The 19,211-nt window shown below is 39.5% G+C and overlaps 2 protein-coding genes across 7 annotated transcripts in view; one reads left to right on the top strand and one right to left on the bottom strand.

Annotated features, from left to right (window-relative positions):
- The window catches only part of SP3 (Sp3 transcription factor), a 65,037-nt gene that overhangs the window by 24,995 nt on the left and 20,831 nt on the right, over nucleotides 1–19,211 (bottom strand). The gene's annotated exons all lie outside the window — the stretch shown is intronic.
- On the top strand, nucleotides 21–1,183 carry LOC132522294 (SERTA domain-containing protein 1-like). Its single transcript, XM_060152629.1, has one exon. The coding sequence runs from the start codon at nucleotides 127–129 to the stop codon at nucleotides 841–843; it is 717 nt and encodes a 238-aa protein (XP_060008612.1). The 5' UTR covers nucleotides 21–126; the 3' UTR covers nucleotides 844–1,183.

The raw sequence follows: 19,211 nt of genomic DNA, 5'->3' as shown, positions 1-19,211 counted from the left end.
TGCGTCTTGTCTCTCAACTCAGGCGCCAGTTGCTGAAGGGGACCGGGCGAGCAGTGCTGCCGCCACCGCTTCCTGATTGGCTGCGGGTGGCTCCCTCTTCGTTCTGATTGGCAGCTGGTGAGCTGGATGATGCTGAGCAAGGGCCTGAAGCAAAAGCGAGAGGAGGAGGAGGAGGAGGGGAAAGAAGCCCTGGCAGTCGACACCTGGTGGCTGGATCCTGGCCACCCAGCAGTGGCACACGCACCCCCAGCCGTGGCCTCCCGTTCCCTCTTTGACCTTTCGGTGCTCAAGCTCCACCACAGCCTGCGGCAGAGTGAACCGGACCTGCAGCACCTGGTGCTGGTAGTGAACACACTGCAGCGATTTCAGGCGTGCATGGCACCCACAGCTGCCCTGCCACCTATGCCCAGCCTGCCTACAGCCCCAGGCATAGCTGACAACCTGCTGGCCAGCTCTGATGCCTCCCTCTCAGCCTCCATGGCCAGCCTTCTGGAGGACCTCAGCCATATTGAGGGCCTGAGCCAGGCTCCCCAGCCCCTGGTAGATGAGGGGCCACCAGGCCACCCCACTGGGGGAGCCGCACCCAGCTTGGGTGCCTTGGACCTGCTCGGCCCAGCCACTGGATGTCTGCTGGTCGATGGGCTTGAGGGCCTGTTTGAGGACACTGACACAATGTATGACAGTGAACTTTGGGCACCAGCCTCTGAGGGCCACAAATCCAGCCCTGAGGATGGGCCAGGCAAGGAAGAAGCTCCAGAGCTGGATGAGGCCGAACTGGACTACCTCATGGACGTGCTGGTGGGCACACAGGCACTGGAGCGGCCACCAGGGCCAGGGTGCTGACTCCCCCAGAGCTGGGATGTTGATCTGGTGTCCAAACTGAGCCTGGTGGCTGGACCAACTCTCCTTTGAAAGACACAGCTGGCTTCCCTAGAGAGGGGCTTTGGAGAGAAAGAATCCAGTCCTGGGCAACTTCACCTCCGTCCTCTGGTCTCTGGCTGATGGGGGTAGACTGGAATTGGCCCGTGTGATGAAATGACAGGGCCTGGTGGCTGGAATGTGACTGGACCAGGCCCAGTGCTGAATCCCTGGAGGCACAGCTTGGTATACTCTTTCCCTGATGTGGGAAAAGACCCCAACCAGTTTTTTTGAAATTAAAGCCAGTCGTGGGAAGTCTCAAAAAAAAAAAAAAAAGAAAAGAGTATGATCTACTACTTCAATGTTTAATTATTTGTATATCACTTTAAAAATACATAGAAAACGTCTAAAATTTTAAACCTTCAGGGCATGAGTTGTTTAGGATGGTAGTTTACCAGATAACTACAGGTTACCATATTTTGAATGGACATCTCTCCAGAATTCATTATATATTTACCTACCTTCTTTAGTGGGAAGCTCAGTCTAATGACTCAAATTCATTAGTAAAAATAATTTATGGTAGTAAACAAGCCCTAGAACATTGTACTAAAAACATATACAGAATTCTGGCTTTTTATTTCTTGTATCTACTTGTGGGTTTTTTGGGGTTTTTTTTTTTTGCCTTCTTCCCAACTCTTCCATCCTCCATCTCTCAGGCTACACATCCATTGTCCATTCTAATGTTTATCTTCCAAGCCAGTTTTAAACTTGGAAATCAGCCAGGATTGTTAAAACTGTGTATAAATATTGGATAAATTAGGTCTACAGAAAGAACCTAAAGCTTTTCCTAAGAAACCCAAACTGAAAACAATGAAGATGGGGACTTACCTGGTGGCACAGTGGTTAAGAATCTGCCTGCCAATGCAGGGGACATGGGTTTGACCCCTGGTCCGGAAAGATCCCACATGCCACAGAGCAACTAAGCCTGTGCGCCATAACTACTGAGCCGGCGCTCTAGAGCCCGCGAGCCACAACTACTGAAGCCCATGCACCTAGAGCCTGTGCTCTGCAACAAGAGAAGCCACCACAATGAGAAGCCCGCACACCGCAATGAAGAGTAGCCCCCACTCACTGCAACTAGAGAAAGCCCGTGCAGCAACAAAGACCCAACGCAACCCAAACAAACAAATAAATATATTTTTTTTAATGTTAAAAAAAAAAATGAAGATGGCCACAGTGGCTATACCTGCTCCAGCAAAGGGATTTTCAAACTATAGTTTCTTAAAAGACACTACAGGTGTCAGCAGAAAAGATGACTATGTATAAAGTCTCAGATCCTCATATAAATCAGAGCAACCCCGTAAGATCAGTGTTATACACTGGAGTTCTATCTAAGGCTTCATTTGAGGTTAGGTTCTGCTCTAGCACTGAACTAAAACTGATGTTGCTGCCACTGACACTAGGGTTAAAAAAAGATAATGGTTTAGGGTTTTTCCCCTACTCACCTCATTTAAAAAAATATTCCCTTTAAACAAAACAGTCCCTTGATTTCCTCAATCCTGTGTTTAAAATGCATATTACTTTTTCTAAGGATTATTCACTACACTTTCTATAGATTCAACAATCTTAATTTGAGCTTTTACCACCAGAAAGAGGAAACAATGCTTTAAATGATCCAGTAAACCATAATGATGCTACGTATAGCTTTGAACAATTATTTCTAGTTAAAATGTTACAGGTTTCATTGTTCTCTAATTTTTCCTGTGTCTTCTACAATCTCTCTGCCATATTACCTCTACATAAAAGAGAGCACTTAGTCCATGTGTGGGCTTGGCTATTATAAGGAATATAAGCCAAAAAGCTGTATCTTGGCAGTTTCAGAATTTGTACATTTTCTTCTGCCCTCAAATTTCAATGTATTCAATTCAAACATTTATTGAGCACCTACTGTGACTAAAATTATAACCTAACACATCAATCGGAACTAGTGAGGTGGTGGTACAGTAACAAACAATCCCCAAATCTCAGTGGCTTGACATAACAAAAGTTTATTTCTCATTAATTTTACATGTCCAACTCTGGTTGGCAGGAAAGATCTGCTTATCACAGTCCCTCCACTTGACACATGCTTCCAAGATTGTCTTGCCAAGGAAGGTAAAAGGTAATGTGGTAAATCACATCCTGCTCTTAAACTTTCATTCACATTTTATTGGCCACAGTAAGTCAGAGAGCCATGCCGGATTTCAATAATGGCATGAAAGGGCAATCCTATCATGTGCTTAGAAGAGAAGTGGTCTATTTATGAAGAAGCATGATTCCCAAGTCCCTGTGCTGATCAAATATTCAATTTACTTTTCCTCCCACATTTGGATACACCTGTCCCCTTTCATGCAGAAGATAACCCAAAAATCCCACCTAGTTATAGCCCCAAGCTCAAAGCTCTCAGGTCCAGACGTGGCCCTTGTTCACAAAGACCTGTTTACTAAATCAAGTTACCTATCTCCCTTCACAGACACAATATACAATGATAGACAAAGCTAAGTATAACCATAAAAAACACTCCTGTTCAAAAGAGGAGGAACAGGAGATAAAATAGTCAATAGTTCATAGCAATTCACATACCCCGCTGAACAGATAGTGTAAGTGCTCTCAGTTCTGGGGGAGAGAATTCTCTGACTGATCACTGGGAGGAATTTCTCAGTCTAGTATTCTCTGAGCCTTTTGGCTCTACCTTCCAGGAGATTTTTTTTTCTTGCCTGCTATCCTCCTCCACCACAAGTGAAGTGAACACAGGGAGTGTACATCCTTAGCTAAGAGGAATTTTCAGCCTGCTGGTAGAAGGTTAGGGGGTGGTGACCAACTCATGCAATCACACTTTCTTCACACTTTCCATGCTGGTTTCTTGGGCTGTACAACTCCCTGAAAAACTTAGACACTTCTTATCTGTTCTAGCCATTGCCAAGTGCCAATGTCTAGAACCATAGCTTTTTTTCTAGATATGTCTTTTAGACTTTCTACATTTCTTTGCTTTCTTGCCCCAAGAGACTGTGTGCTATCTATTTCTCTCTATTTAATTGTGGGTGCCCTGGAACTACCTGGCTTTAGTAGGGAATCCATACCTTTAAAAAAAAGTCTCTTTTCCCTAACCCAACAGAAAGGCACCACCCCCTTAAGTAGACCTTTACTCTGAATCACCTTAATCCATTCAGACTTTTTAACAATGAGTGATGGTCATAACGCTGATTGCCAGAAAAGTTTTAATTATCTGCTCAAAAGGCTTCTTAGTTTCATCTCTTACTGACTGACAGTGAGAAACAATTGCTTCTTCCAATCCTACAATTCCCCAAATTTCTGGCCTCTCTTTATTGCTCTTCATTCCCACTTGCAAACTAGCCAATCATGTTCTAGCTCATTTTTTTTCTTCCATCTTGTCAAATGGAGCCAACAACAGCTAAAATACAATTTGTTTTCCAGCCTCGTCCCTAAAGCTATAAATGCATTAGGTACATTACTGGCCTTCCAAGTTATCGCAGGCAAGTTTTACCAAATGCTTCTCTGCATCGCATCTTCCCAGCCTCTAATATCAGTTTCCTTGCTACCTGACCCCTGACCAATGCAACGTTTGAGGGGTTCTGTTAGAGTACCCTACTGCTTGTACCAACTTTGATTTTAGTCAGGATAGGTTACATAAATGCTGCCCAACAGAAATATAATTCAAGTCACATATGCAATTGTAAAGTTTCTAGTAGCCACATTTAAAGGGTAAAAAGAAACAGTGAAATTAATATATTTCATTTAACCCAATATACCCAAAATAATTACATTTCAACCTGCAAGCAATGTAGAAATTATTGAGTTACTTTACATTTTGTTCATACCAAATCTTTAAAATCCAGTTTATATTTTTATACTTAATCACATCTCAATTCAGTCTAGCCACATTTCAAGTGCTTATTAACAGCATCATGGAGCGAGTGGCCACCATATTAGACCATGCAGGGCAAAATAAAATTGCAGTAGCTAACAGCCCCTGAAATCTCAGTGGCTTAAAACGAAGGCTTATTTTTTATTCATGTCCACCGTAGCCAAGAATGTTCTGTATGCTTTCCTCACTTACAGATCCAGCCTGGTAGAACAGTCAGTAGAGCATACATAGTTCACTGGCCAAAGCAAGCTACACAGCTGCATCCAACTTGGTTGTGCCCGGAAAGAAATCCGGAAATACAGGTAGATAGCTCTAATGATCATCACACCCAATTTTTAAACTGCAATTAAAAACTTCCAAATTATGTCTTCAAAGAACTATATCTTTTAAATTTTCCTTTTTTCCCAATAGACACCTACTTCAAAAAGCAAATAAAGCAATGACGTAGTAAGCTACTACTAGATAGTTAGAACTCTAGGACAAATGCATTTTCTTTGCTATGAAACGTAACTTTTTCAATAAAGTTTCTGAAGAGTCAGTAAAAGCAATTGAAAAAGTGTGACTAGATCTCAAATACTATTCCTTTTACTTCATTTTGGCAAACAAGTACTTCAAATCCTCTATCTTTTCTTATCAAGCCTTTCCAAGGGACTACTGCCACTGAAACAAGGCTGAAGAAAAATTAAATGGCAGAGGAAAAGCCACATTTATTCCTCAAAAGTGGACAAAAGAGAGGAAAATAACATTAATCAAAACTAAAGATACTTCTACTACTTTTTTCTAAAAGATTTCCTTATCTCCTTTAGAAGTTAACATTCCGCCATTTAACACTGTAACATAAAAACCAATTGCCTGGGCTTCGCTGGTGGCGCAGTGGTTGAGAGTCCACCTGCCGAGGCAGGGGGACACGGGTTCATGCCCCGGTCCGGGAAGATCCCACATGCTGCGGAGCGGCTGGGCCCGTGAGCCACGGCCGCTGAGCCTGCGCGTACAGAGCGTGTGCTCCGCAACGGGAGAGGCCACAACCGTGAGAGGCCCGCGTACCGCCAAAAAAAAAAAAAAAAAAAAACCAATTGCCTATTTATTCATCCCAAATAAAGGTATTACTTCAAAGCCTAAAGTTCTACTTTCACAGGTCTAAGGCTGAAACCCCTTTCTTCTAAAAAATAAACTCTTACACTCTATTCCACCTTCACTTAAGCATCCAAAGAAAGAATTTTACCCTATTAGAGGACCCAAGATACTGGCTGGATTACATGAAGTTTTAGGTATTAAACGGTATCTCAGTGAGGTATAAGTGGTAGGCAATAAAAGAGCATCATGACTTTCCTGACGGCACAGTGGCTAAGAATCCACCTGCCAATGCAGCGGACACGGGTTCGAGCCCTGGGCCGGGAAGATCCCACATGCCATGGAGCAACTAAGCCCATGTGCCACAACTACTGAGCCTGCACTCTAGAGCCCACGGGCCACAACTACTGAAGCCCGTGCCTAGAGCCCATGCTCCGCAACAAGGTAGCCCCTGCTCGCCACAACCAGAGAAAGCCTGCTCACAGCAACGAAGACCCAACGCAGCCAAAATTAATTTAAAAAAAGCATCACAAGGAGGGACTAATGTAAATAAAACAGCAAATTTTGCTTAGGGAATACATGTGTGCTGGTATATATGGGGATTGGTTTCATATAACCATTAATACCGCCCTATAAAATCCTTGTTTTGAAGCCGGGTATTCTACCTTAATTATGAATCAGGGTAAAATAAACTCTTAAATAAAGAATAAGTGATAATATCTCGAACTAATAAGCAATCAATGTAGACGACTTTCTGAGAGAAAATAATAAGACAAAGCCAAACCCCAAACAAACAAACAAAACCAAAACTATACTGAATCCAAACTAAACTTTCTGATGCCAGACATCGAAGAGAAATACCTGTTTTTCTGCTACCCAAAGAAATCTACTACCCACTAAAACTTTATAATCCTAAAAGAATATCTTAGAAATGGTACCAAATATACACATTTTCATGCATTTTTATTAATGCTAACAGAGTACCTAATTAATTTATAGTTCCCATCCCCAAAAATCTCCCCCAAATCTTTTTTATAACTTTCTCATTCAGTTTACCTACTTATAACTTTCTCATTCAGTTTACCTACTTATGACTTCATGTTATCACCTCTCTTCTACAGAATTCCAGTCCTCTGTCTTGAGCTCAGTCCTCTATCTCTACCACCAATAGTCATTGCAACCTAGCACCACAAATTCAATCCATTAAAACTGGTATCCCTTTACTTCCCCCAGATCAGTTTCCCTTCCAAACTCTGCCCATGGTATGATCTTTTTAAAATAATGGACTCATCTTTTTTGTCTGTTTGTGGTATGCGGGCCTCTCACTGTTGTGGCCTCTCCCGTTGCGGAGCACAGGCTCCGGACGCGCAGGCTCAGTGGCCATGGCTCACGGGCCCAGCCGCTCCGCGGCATGTGGGATCTTCCCGGACGGGGGCACGAACCCGTGTCCCCTGCATCAGCAGGCGAGCTCTCAACCACTGCGCCACCAGGGAAGCCCTAAAGGACTCATCTTTTATTCCAGATAGCTTATCACTAAATCCTGTAGATTTATCTTTTGAAATGTCGAGCATTTTTACTTCCTTACTTTATCCCTGTATAATTGAAATAGCTTCCTATCATCTACAGTGCCAGTTTCTTCCCATTCCAATATATTCTTAAAGTACAAAGAGTTGACTTATTCATGTTATTCATTTGTTCAAAAACCTTCAAGGACCTACGTTAAAAATATTAAAATCCTCACCAATAGTACTTAGCGCTGTCTACTCTTACCCAAACATGTCCTAACAGTCTCTGGTCCCCAGACAACATCAAAGCCTTCTATTTATGCTGTTACTGCATTTCCCAAAGTGTTTCTCACAATTAACCCAATGAAATACTTATCTCCAGAGATGTATAGTCTAAAAAAGAAAAAGGATGCTGCTTCCTTTCCTTAAACAGTCAGGTTTATTTTCCACAGGATTTCTCAGACTTTAATAAGCTAATGAGAATTTTTCATAACCTATTTAATAATACCCATTAATATCTTACAAGCCATTTTTGGGGAAATGCTGGGCTATTAAACTGTCTTCTGGATAGACTGTCTCTATTCTCACTTATACGGCTTTTTGCCTTGTTAGAACATACCTTCCCCTCATCTTTCTACCTATACAAATCTATATTCCTCTACTGAAGTTCTCTCTTTTCCATAAAATCTTCCCTGACAGCTGGAACCCTCTTTGATCTAAGACTTCTCTGAACTTTAATTCTTCTAAATTTCCTCATATGCAGACAAGACTAAATCTAAATTCCTTTTGCTTCTCTTGTTTTTTTCCCCCCACAGATTTATAGATTGCTTTCTGAAACATAATTCTCAATGCCAAGAGTCTTTAAAAAGCTACACATTTAACACAATTACACAACTGGAAGCAGTATAAAATAAACAAGTACCAGGAATCTCACACAACTGAACCAAGTTAATCATTTCAGAAGCAAGCAGGTAAAATTTACATTATATGTTACCACACAAACCTATGTTTATCCTGTACCTATTACTGACATTTCATTCATTCACTCTCAAAAAATGCAGAGATCAAAAGATGAATAAGAAATAATTGCTGATTTCCAAAAGAAGACAAACATGTTAACTGTAATACAGAAACATGCTATTAAAAATAAAGGAGGCAGGAGTCAGGAAAGGCTATGGGATGAGGTAGTATCTGAGCTAAGCCTTGGAAGATGTCCACTCAAAGGTTACTCCTCTACTCCTCCCTGTTCCCAACTGTGGTTCAATGTTAGTGTACCATTTACCACATTACATCAGAATCTTCTACCTGACTGCCTAACCCAATGGTTCTCAAAGAAAAGGGGGGAAATTTGGCCCTCCAGTGGACATTTGGCAATGTCTAAAGCCCTTTTTTTATTGTCATGAATGAAGGATTAAGGGGTGCGACTGGCATCTAGTGAGGGATGCTGCTAAACATCCTACAATGGAAAGGACAGTCCCCACAACAAAGAATTATCAGGTCGAAAATATCAGTAACGTGGAGACTGAGAATACCCAGTCTAATCTTTAGATTATCAACAATTCTGGTGCAAGAAGTATCTTATTCACCTTTGTATGCCCAGCACTGGACACAGCAGGAACTCTATACACAGTGGTAAGTAAACCTCAATTTAAAGGCAATGGAATACAATTTTACATGTCAATTATACCTCAATACAAATGAAATAAAAAATAAAGCAATGGAAGAGCCAGTGAAGATTTTAAAGAAGGCAACAACATGACCTGTGTTCACTGATGTAAAGGATATACTGGAACAACTTCCAGTATCTTCCAAAATTAAAGATGTATATAATCTCTAGATATATATCTATTCTTCAGATACACATATTTTCCATAAGTGAAAAAAAAATATGTGTATAAGGATATTCACTGCAGTATAATTTGAAGATAGAAAATAAATACCCACCAATAAGGATCTTACTAAATGACAAGATACTTGTTCAATAGAACACTGTTACTGTCACTGCTAAGAATGAGATAGCTCTCTACTTGTAATATTAAGAGATCCAACATAAAAATTTTTTATGCAGAAGAATGGTACAATTTCAGGGAATGGTAGAGAATACATAGGTATGGTAGTGTTTGTAAATGTATCCTTCCACCAGAGATATTCCATACAGTTAAAAAAAAAAAAACCAAAAAACTGGTAACAATGGCTATCTCTAGGGAGAGAAACTGGGGGGTTAAGATAAGGAGGGAAAGAGACTAACTCTTTAATGATTACCCTTTAATATATTTTCTGAATGCATGCCTTGTGCAGGTATTACTTATTATTCAAGAAAAAATTTTTCGAAAAAGAATTTTAAATGCACTATAAAGAGGAAAGATTAGAGGCATGGAAAACAAATTATTGTAACAACAGCCTAGGAGAACAGTAAAAGCCAGACTAATAAAATGAGAATGGAAAGGAAGAACAGATCACAAAAACATGGCAGAGATAAAACCAAAAGGACTTGGAACTTTCTACCAGGAAACAGAAAAGAGTTAACCCTGCACCTGCATGCAAGCAACTAAAGGTAACTGGAGAAAAAACACAATTGTACTAATTATTCAACTGAGCACCCAGTAACACCTGCAACTGTCTCACCAATAATTTCACTTTGCAATTGTCTCAGATGACCATTTCATGCCTTTTTCCTTCTTAAATTTCTAAAACCTGTCCTCCTCACCCATCTCAGCTTCTTGTAACAAAAGGAAATCAGAAGCAACCTGACAAGAATGACCTTATCTTCCTACCAACACATCTGTACCCGCAAAGCCCTATCCCATGCCCTTCCCATTAAAACATGATTATTCCCACTCTTCTCTGTGGCCAACCTCTATACCTGTGTCCTGTATTTCATCTTGCTTGCCTTCGTAATAACTTTCCTCCATTATACCTTCTTCCTGCATCATCAATTTCTTCCTTTTTTTTGAGACATTCCCAGGAAAGCCCACCCTGACCTCAAGCTTACCTCCAACTACCATGTCTTATTTCAACATTCTTCTTCTTAACAGAAAAAAAACCTTAAATTATTTGTCTGTAATTACTGTTGCTACTCCCTCTTCCCTTCATCTCCTTTTAAATCACTCTATTCAGACTTTTCTCCCCAACACTCCACTGAAACCACAACAACTGGATTCCCATTCTTTACCATCTTATGTACCCTCCACAATATCTGAAAAGTTGAGAACTCTTCCTTTAAGTGGTTCATTCACTTGGCTTCCAGGATATTCCTCTCTGCTGGAAGCGCCTTCCATTTCCTTTACTGGTTGCTCCTCTACTTCTTGCCCTCTAAATGTTGAAAATGTCCTCAGATTCAGCCAAGGATTTCCCTCAATTTTGGTCATTTTAAGTTTCAGTTCCTGAATTTGTATTTGGTCCTTTTACAATCTGCCATGTCATTTTCATAACAATCCCCAACTCTCTGTTAAAAATTTTCAACCTTGGCTTTTTCCTTCCAGACCATAGTAAAACAATTGTTTAAATCCATATGTGGTATATAAAGTCCCAGTAAGTCTTACTTCTATTGTCTGATGTTTCTGCTGGTTCTCACTCATGGCATGTCGTCTCCTCATACGCCCAACTACCTCTGATTCTGTGCTAGACACTGCATTTGAAAAATCAAGGAAAATAATTTGAGGCTCAGGATACTATTTTCCAATCTTTTCTTTATCTATATTCTTTCTGTATTAAGCTACTAATTTTCAAACCAGTTGTACTTCAAAATCTCTTGGGGGCTTTTAAAATACATCTTTCCTAGGCCTAATGCAGCAATTAAATTAGAATTGGGAGGATGCTCAACACAAATTGTTGGCATTTTTAAAAAGTTCCCTGTGAGAGAGAGCAGACAGCAGAAGCAAGAACTACAATTCTGCAGCCTGTGGAAGGAAAACCACATTCACAGAAACACAGACAAAATGAAAAGCCAGAGGACTATGTACCAGATGAAGGAACAACACATAAAACCCCAGAAAAGCTAAATGGAGATAAGCAACCTTCCAGAAAAAGAATTTAGAATGATAGTGAAGATGATCCAGGACCTCAGAAAAAGAATGGAGGCAAAGACTAAGAAGACATAAGAAATGTTTAACAAAGACCTAGAAGAATTAAAGAAAAAACACCTAGAAGAATTAAAGAACAAACAAACAGCAATGAACAATACGACAACTGAAATGAAAAATACACTAGAAGGAATCAATAGCAGAATAACTGAGGCAGAAGACCAGATAAGTGACCTGGAAGACAGAATGGTGGAATTCACCGCTGCAGAACAGAATAAAGGAAAAAGGATGAAAAGAAATAAAGACAGCATAAGAGACCTCTGGGACAACATTAAATCCAACAACATTTGCATTACAGGGGTCCCAGAAGGAGAAGAGAGAGATAAAGGACCAGAGAAAATATATGAAGAGATTATAGTCGAAAACTTCCCTAACATGGGAAAGGAAAAACCCACCCAAGTCCAGGAAGCACAGAGAGTCCCATACAGGATAAACCCAAGAAGAAGCAAGCCAAGACACATAGTAATCAAATCAATAAAAATTAAAGACAAAGAATAATATCGAAAGCAGCAAGGGAAAAATGACAAATAACATACAAGGGAACTCCCATAAGGTTAACAGCTGATTTCTCAACAAAAACTCTACAAGCCAGAAGGGAATGGCATGACATATTTGAAGTGATGAAAGGGAAGAACCTACAACCAAAATTACTCTACCCAGCAAGAATCTCATTCAGATTCAATGGAGAAATCAAAACTTTTACAGATAAGCAAAAGCTAAGAGAATTCAGCACCACCAAACCAGCTCTACAACAAATGCTAAAGGAACTTCTCTAAGTGGGAAACACAAGAGAAGAAAAGGACCTACAAAAACAAACCCAAAACAATTAAGAAAATGATCACAGGAACATACATATCGATAATTACCTTAAACGTGAATGGATTAAATGCTCCAACCAAAAGACACAGGCTCACTGAATGAATACAAAAACAAGACCCATATATATGCTGTCTACAAGACACCCACTTCAGACCTAGGGACACATACAGACTGAAAGTGAGGGGATGGAAAAAGATATTCCATGCAAATGGAAATCAAAAGAAAGCTGGAGTAGCAATACTCATATATTAGATAAAACAGACTTTAAAATAAAGAATGTTACAAGAGACAAGGATGGACACTACATAATGATCAAGGGATCAATCCAAGAAAAAGATATAACAATTATATATGCACCCAACATAGGAGCACCTCAATCCATAAGGCAAATGCCAACAGCTATAAAAGAGGAAATCGACAGTAACACAATAATAGTGGGGGACTTTAACACCTCACTTACACCAATAGACAGATCATCCAAAATGAAAATAAATAAGGAAACACAAGCTTTAAATGACACAACAGACCAGATAGATCTAATTGATATTTATAGGACATTCCATCCAAAAACAGCAGATTACACTTCTCAAGTGCGCACAGAACGTTCTCCAGGATAGATCACATCTTGGGTCACAAATCAAGCCTCAGTAAATTTAAGAAAACTGAAGTCATATCAAGCACCTTTTCTGACCACAACTCTGTGAGATCAGAAATGAATTACAGGGGGAAAAAAAAAACGTAAAAACCACAAACACATGGAGGCTAAACAATATGTTACTAAATAACCAAGAGATCACTGAAGAAATCAAAGAGGAGATCAAAAAATACCCAGAGACAAATGACAATGAAAACACGACCATCCAAAACCTATAGGATGCAGCAAAAGCAGTTCTAAGAGGGAAGTTTATAGCTATACAAGCCTACCTCAAGAACAAGAAAAATCTCAAATATACAATCTAACCTTACACCTAAAGGAACTAGAGAAAGAAGAACAAAAAAACGCCAAAGTTAGCAAAAGGAAAGAAATCATAAAGATCAGAGCACAAATAAATGAATTCGAAACAAAGAAAATAACAAAGATCACTAAAACTAAAATCTGGTTCTTTGAGAAGGTAAACAAAATTGATAAACCATTAGCCAGATTCATCAAGAAAATGAGGGAGAGGACTCAAATCAATAAAATTAGAAGTGAAAAAGGAGGAGTTACAACAGACACAGCAGAAACACAAAGCATCCTAAGAGACTACTACAAGCAACTCTATGCCAATAAAATGGACAACCTGGCAGAAATGGGCAGATTTGTAGAAAGGTATAACTTTCCAACAATGAACCAGGAAGAAATAGAAAATATAAACAGACCAATCACAAGTAATGAAATTGAAGCAGTGATTAAAAATCTTCCAACAAACAAAAGTCCAGGCAGGACCAGATGGCTTCACAGGTGAATTCTATCAAACATTTAGAGAAGAGCTAACACCCATCCTTCTCAAACTCTTCCAAAAAATTGCAGAGGAAGGAACACTCCCAAACTCATTCTATGAGGCCACCATCAAATCACCCTGATACCAAAACCAGAGGAAGATACTACAAAGAAAGAAAATTTACAGACCAATATCACTGATGAATATAGATGCAAAAATCCTCAACAAAATACTAGCAAACAGAATCCAACAACACAGTAAAAGGATCATACACCATGATCAAGTGGGATTTATCTCAGGGATGCAAGGATTCTTCAATATACGCAAATCAATGTGATACACCATATTAACAAATTGAAGAATAAAAACCATATGATCATCTCAATAGATGCAGAAAAAGCTTTTGACAAAATTCAACACCCATTTATGATAAAAACTCTACAGAAAGTGGGCACAGAGGGAACCTACCTCGGGCTTCCCTGGTGGCGCAGTGGTTGAGAGTCCGCCTGCCGATGCAGGGGACAGGGGTTTGTGCCCCGGTCCGGGAAGATCCCACATGCCGCGGAGTGGCTGGGCCCGTGAGCCATGGCCGCTGAGCCTGCGCTCCGCAACGGGAGAGGCCACAACAGTGAGAGGCCCACATACCGCAAAAAAAAAAAAAAAAAAGAAAGAAAAAGAAAGAGGGAACCTACCTCAACATAATAAAGGCCATATATGACAAACCCACAGCAAACATCATTCTCAATGGTGAAAAACTGAAAGCATTTCCTCTAAGATCAGGAACAAGACAAGGATGTCCACTCTCACCACTATTATTCAACACAGTTTTGGAAGTCCTAGCCACGGCAATCGAAGAAGAAAAAGAAAAGGAATACAAATTGGAAAAGAAGGAAAACTGTCACCGTTTGCAGACGACATGATACCATACATAGAGAATCCTAAAGATACCACCAGAAAACTACTACAGCTAGTCAATGAATTTGGTAAAGTTGCAGGATACAAAATTAATTCACAGAAATCTCTTGCATTTATACACGAATGATGAAAAATCTGAAAGAGAAATTAAGGAAACACTCCCATCTACCATTGCAACAAAAAGAATAAAATACCTAGGAATAAACCTACCTAGGGAGACAAAAGACCTGTATGCAGAAAACTATAAGACACTGATGAAAGAAATTAAAGATTATACCAACAGAAGGAGAGATATACCATGTTCTTGGATTGGAAGAATCAATATTGTGAAAATGACTATACTACCCAAAGCAATCTACAGATTCAATGCAATCCCTATCAAATGACCAATGGCATTTTTTACGGAACTAGAACAGAAAATCTTAAAATCTGTATGGAGACACAAAAGACCCCGAATAGCCAAAGCAGTCCTGAGGGAAAAAAACGGAGCTGGAGGAATCAGACTCCCTGACTTCAGACTGTACTACAAAGCTATAGTAATCAAGACAATACGGTACTTGCACAAAAACAGAAACACAGATCAATGGAACAAGATAGAAAGCCCAGAGATAAACCCACGCACCTATGGTCAACTCATCTATGACAAAGGAGGCAAGGATATACAATGGAGAAAAGACAATCTCTTCAATAAGTGGTGCTGGGAAAACTGGACAGCTACATGTAAAAGAATGAAATTAGAACACTCCCTAACACCATACACAAAAATAAACTCAAAATGGATTCGAGACCTAAATGTAAGACTGGACACTATAAAACTCTTAGAGGAAAACATAGGAAGAACACTCTTTGACATAAATCACAGCAAGATCTTTTTTGATCCACCTCCTAGAGTAATGGAAATAAAAACAAAAATAAACAACGGGGACCTAATGAAACTTCAAAGCCTTTGCACAGCAAAGGAAACCATAAACAAGACGAAAAGACAGCCCTCAAAATGGGAGAAAATATTTGCAAACGCATCAATGGACAAAGGATTAATCTCCAAAATATATAAACAGCTCATGCAGCTCAATATTAAAAAAAAAACAACCCAATCCAAAAATGGGCAGAACACCTAAATAGACATTTCTCCAAAGAAGACATACGGATAGCCAAGAAGCACATGAAAAGCTACTCAACATCACTAATTATTAGAGAAATGCAAATCAAAACTACAATGAGGTATCACCTCACACCAGTTAGAATGGGCATCACCAGAAAATCTACAAACAACAAATGCTGGAGACAGTGTGGAGAAAAGGGAACCCTCTTGCACTGTTGGTGGGAATGTAAATTGATACAGCCACTATGGAGAACAGTACGGAGGTTCCTTAAAAAATTAAAAATAGAATTACCATATGATCCAGCAATCCCACTACTGGGCATATACCCAGAGAAAACCATAATTCAAAAAGAGACATGCACCCCCAATGTTCATTGCAGCACTATTTACAACAGCCAGGTCATGGAAGCAACCTAAATGCCCATCGACAGACGAATGGATAAAGAAGATGTGGGGGCTTCCGTGGTGGCACAGTGGTTGAGAGTCCACCTGCCGATGCAGGGGACACGGGTCCGTGCCCTGGTCCGGGAAGATCCCACATGCCGCAGAGCGGCTGGGCCCGTGAGCCATGGCCGCTGAGCCTGCGCGTCCTAAGCCTGTGCTCCGCAACGGGAGAGGCCACAACGGTGAGAGGCCCGCATACCGCAGAAAAAGAAAAGAAAAAAAAAAGAAGATCTGGTACATATATACAATGGAATATTACTCAGCCATAAAAAGGAACGAAATTGGGTCATTTGTAGAGACGTGGATGGATCTAAAGACTGTCATACAGAGTGAAATAAATCAGAAAAACGAATATCATATTAATACATATATGTGGAACCTAGAAAAATGGTACAGATGAACCGGTTTGCAAGGCAAAATAGAAATACTGATGTAGAGAACAAACGTATGGACACCAAGGGGGGAAGTGGCGGGGGGTGGCTGTGGTGGTATGAATTGGGAGACTGGGATTGACATATATATACTAGTATGTATAAAACAGATAACTAATAAGAACCTGCTATATAAAAAAATGAATAAAATTCAAAAATTAAATTGAAACAAACAAACAAGTTCCCTGTGAGATTCTACTATACAGCCAAAAAAGCTATGACCCCAATTTTTTCATCTGGTCACTTCTATCTACATTAAAGCCTCCCAAAATTTTATCTCTTGCTTGACCTGAGCTCCAGATTCTGATATACAACTCTTTACTTGAACCATCCACTTGGCTATCTAATAGACATTTCAAATTTAACAAAGCCACAAGTCTTACTTCTCCCTTTACCCCTCCCTTCTCCAGGCTTTCCTTACTACTAGGCTTAGCCAGACTCACTATCTCCTTTTGCCTGTATTACTGCACTAGCCTTATCCTTACTCTTGTTATTCGAACCCCCAACCCCCATCACCACCTGCCACAGGGATCTGCCAGACTGATCTTCTTAAAACATAAAAACCTCCAATGTTTTCATATTAAAAAAAAAAAACCCAAGTTCCTTATCATGGCTTTTATTATCCCTGCCTACTTCCAATCTCATATTCTGACTCCACCCATTCACTAAATCCCAGCCACCTTTGCTCATTACTTTTCCTCCAGATGTCAATAAGACAGGCTCCTCAATGTTCAGATCTGAAATTCTTTTTCACCTCGTTATAAGGTTATTTCCTAACCACCCTACCTAAAATAACAACCAAGCTCCATGGTTTTCCCTATTCCCTACTATTCCATAACCCTAACTTCATTTTCTTCAAACACTAGTCATGTAAAATTACCGTGTTTGCTTATTTGTCTTCATCCACTAAAACACAAAATTTATGAGAGTGGGGACTTTTTCTCTTTTACTGTTGCAAAGAACCTAAAAAACATTACCTGGAGAACTGTAGTATAGACTCAAATATTTGTGGACTGAATGAATTATGACTGACTTCCCTAATCTTAGTTGCCAGTAAGATGGTACCGTTCATCAGAGAATTTATGAGATTTATGAAGTGTCACATGTCAAGTACCCTCACATAAAATAAAGCTGGATACAAAATCTGTCCCCAAGAACCACTAAAATGGACAAAGTAGTTTAAAGACTAGCTTTAATAAAGTTATTCTCCTAATTAAAAATAATATGGAACTACAGAACAATGTATCAAAGAAGGCATATAATGAAAACCACACATTAATTATGTGCTTTCGATTCTGTTGTGTCCATCAAGAATTCTAATCTGCATTATTACTATTACATTATGAGGTAAATTCGTTTAATCATAAATTATACTATTTCAGAAAACAAAGAGAAATGTATTTAAAAACAGACACCAAGCAGCCATTTGTTGAAGATGCATCTGATGAGTTAAACTAGTTGACCTCTCTAAGATTCCATGGTTTAAATAACAGAGATACATAATACTGTTAATATATATTCCAATGTTACTATATATACCATATAATACTACTACTATTCAATATTATACCTAAGATATTTGAGACCTCTAGAAGTATCATTGTCAATGGATTACTCATGGATCTGTGAACACTAATTTTCCACAGGATACTAAGAAAATAACAAGTGTGACCAAAAACATACATTAAAATGATTTATTTTAAAAGACAGTGTACTCTAGATATTTTTCTAGGCATAGGTATTATAATTTGAAATTCCCAACTTCTTGCACAAATTCTTGAATTGCATCAGATGACTTGTAAATCAATACAAACTGAGTTCAAAAGCTATGGTTCAAAGTTTCTCAATTATTTTACTCAAAAAAAAAAGTCTAGGGCTTCCCTGGTGGTGCAGTGGTTGAGAGTCCGCCTGCCGATGCAGGGGACACGGGTTCGTGCCCCGGTCCAAGAAGATCCCACGTGCCGCGGAGTGGCTGGGCCCGTGAGCCATGGCCGCTGAGCCTGCGCGTCCGGAGCCTGTGCTCCGCAACGGGAGAGGCCACGACAGTGAGAGGCCCCCGTACCGCAAAAAAAAAAAAAAAAAAAAAAAGTCTAGTAAGAACTTACATGTACTAAAACTCACCACTAAACAAACTTAATGGCAAACAAATGGAGAAAATATCTGTGGTGTGTGACAAAAGACTGATGTCCTTAACATAAAGATGTCTTTTAAAAATGTCTTACAAATCAGTAGTGAGGGAAAAACAAGCAAAAAACATGAAAGGATAATGACCAAACACAAATAGACAATAAACATGCAAAAATGTTCAACTTCCCCAATAATAAATGAATGTATTAGAGTCTATTTTTACCACCCCAAAACTGCCATTTGATAAAATGACATCCCAGTACAAAAAACCCCATCCTCGCAAACAATGGGGGTGAAAGAGCGTTTCTGCAGTATATATAAAAGCCTTAAATTCTTCTGCATAAGGAAATGATCAGAAGTGTGAGCAACGATTTCTATGTAACGGGAAAAAAATGAAAAATAACCTAAACACCTAACAAGAGAGGATTAGTTAAATCATGAAATATCCTCACCAAAATACTTAGTAATGAAACTAAATAATCATGTTGTGGAAAACTAATGATCTGGGAAA

Source organism: Lagenorhynchus albirostris, chromosome 6 (genome assembly GCF_949774975.1).
Source record: "Lagenorhynchus albirostris chromosome 6, mLagAlb1.1, whole genome shotgun sequence".
Classification (NCBI taxonomy): domain Eukaryota; kingdom Metazoa; phylum Chordata; class Mammalia; order Artiodactyla; family Delphinidae; genus Lagenorhynchus; species Lagenorhynchus albirostris.
The sequence above is the reverse complement of the archived record's forward strand: the minus strand, read 5'-3'. Positions and strand labels throughout refer to the sequence as shown.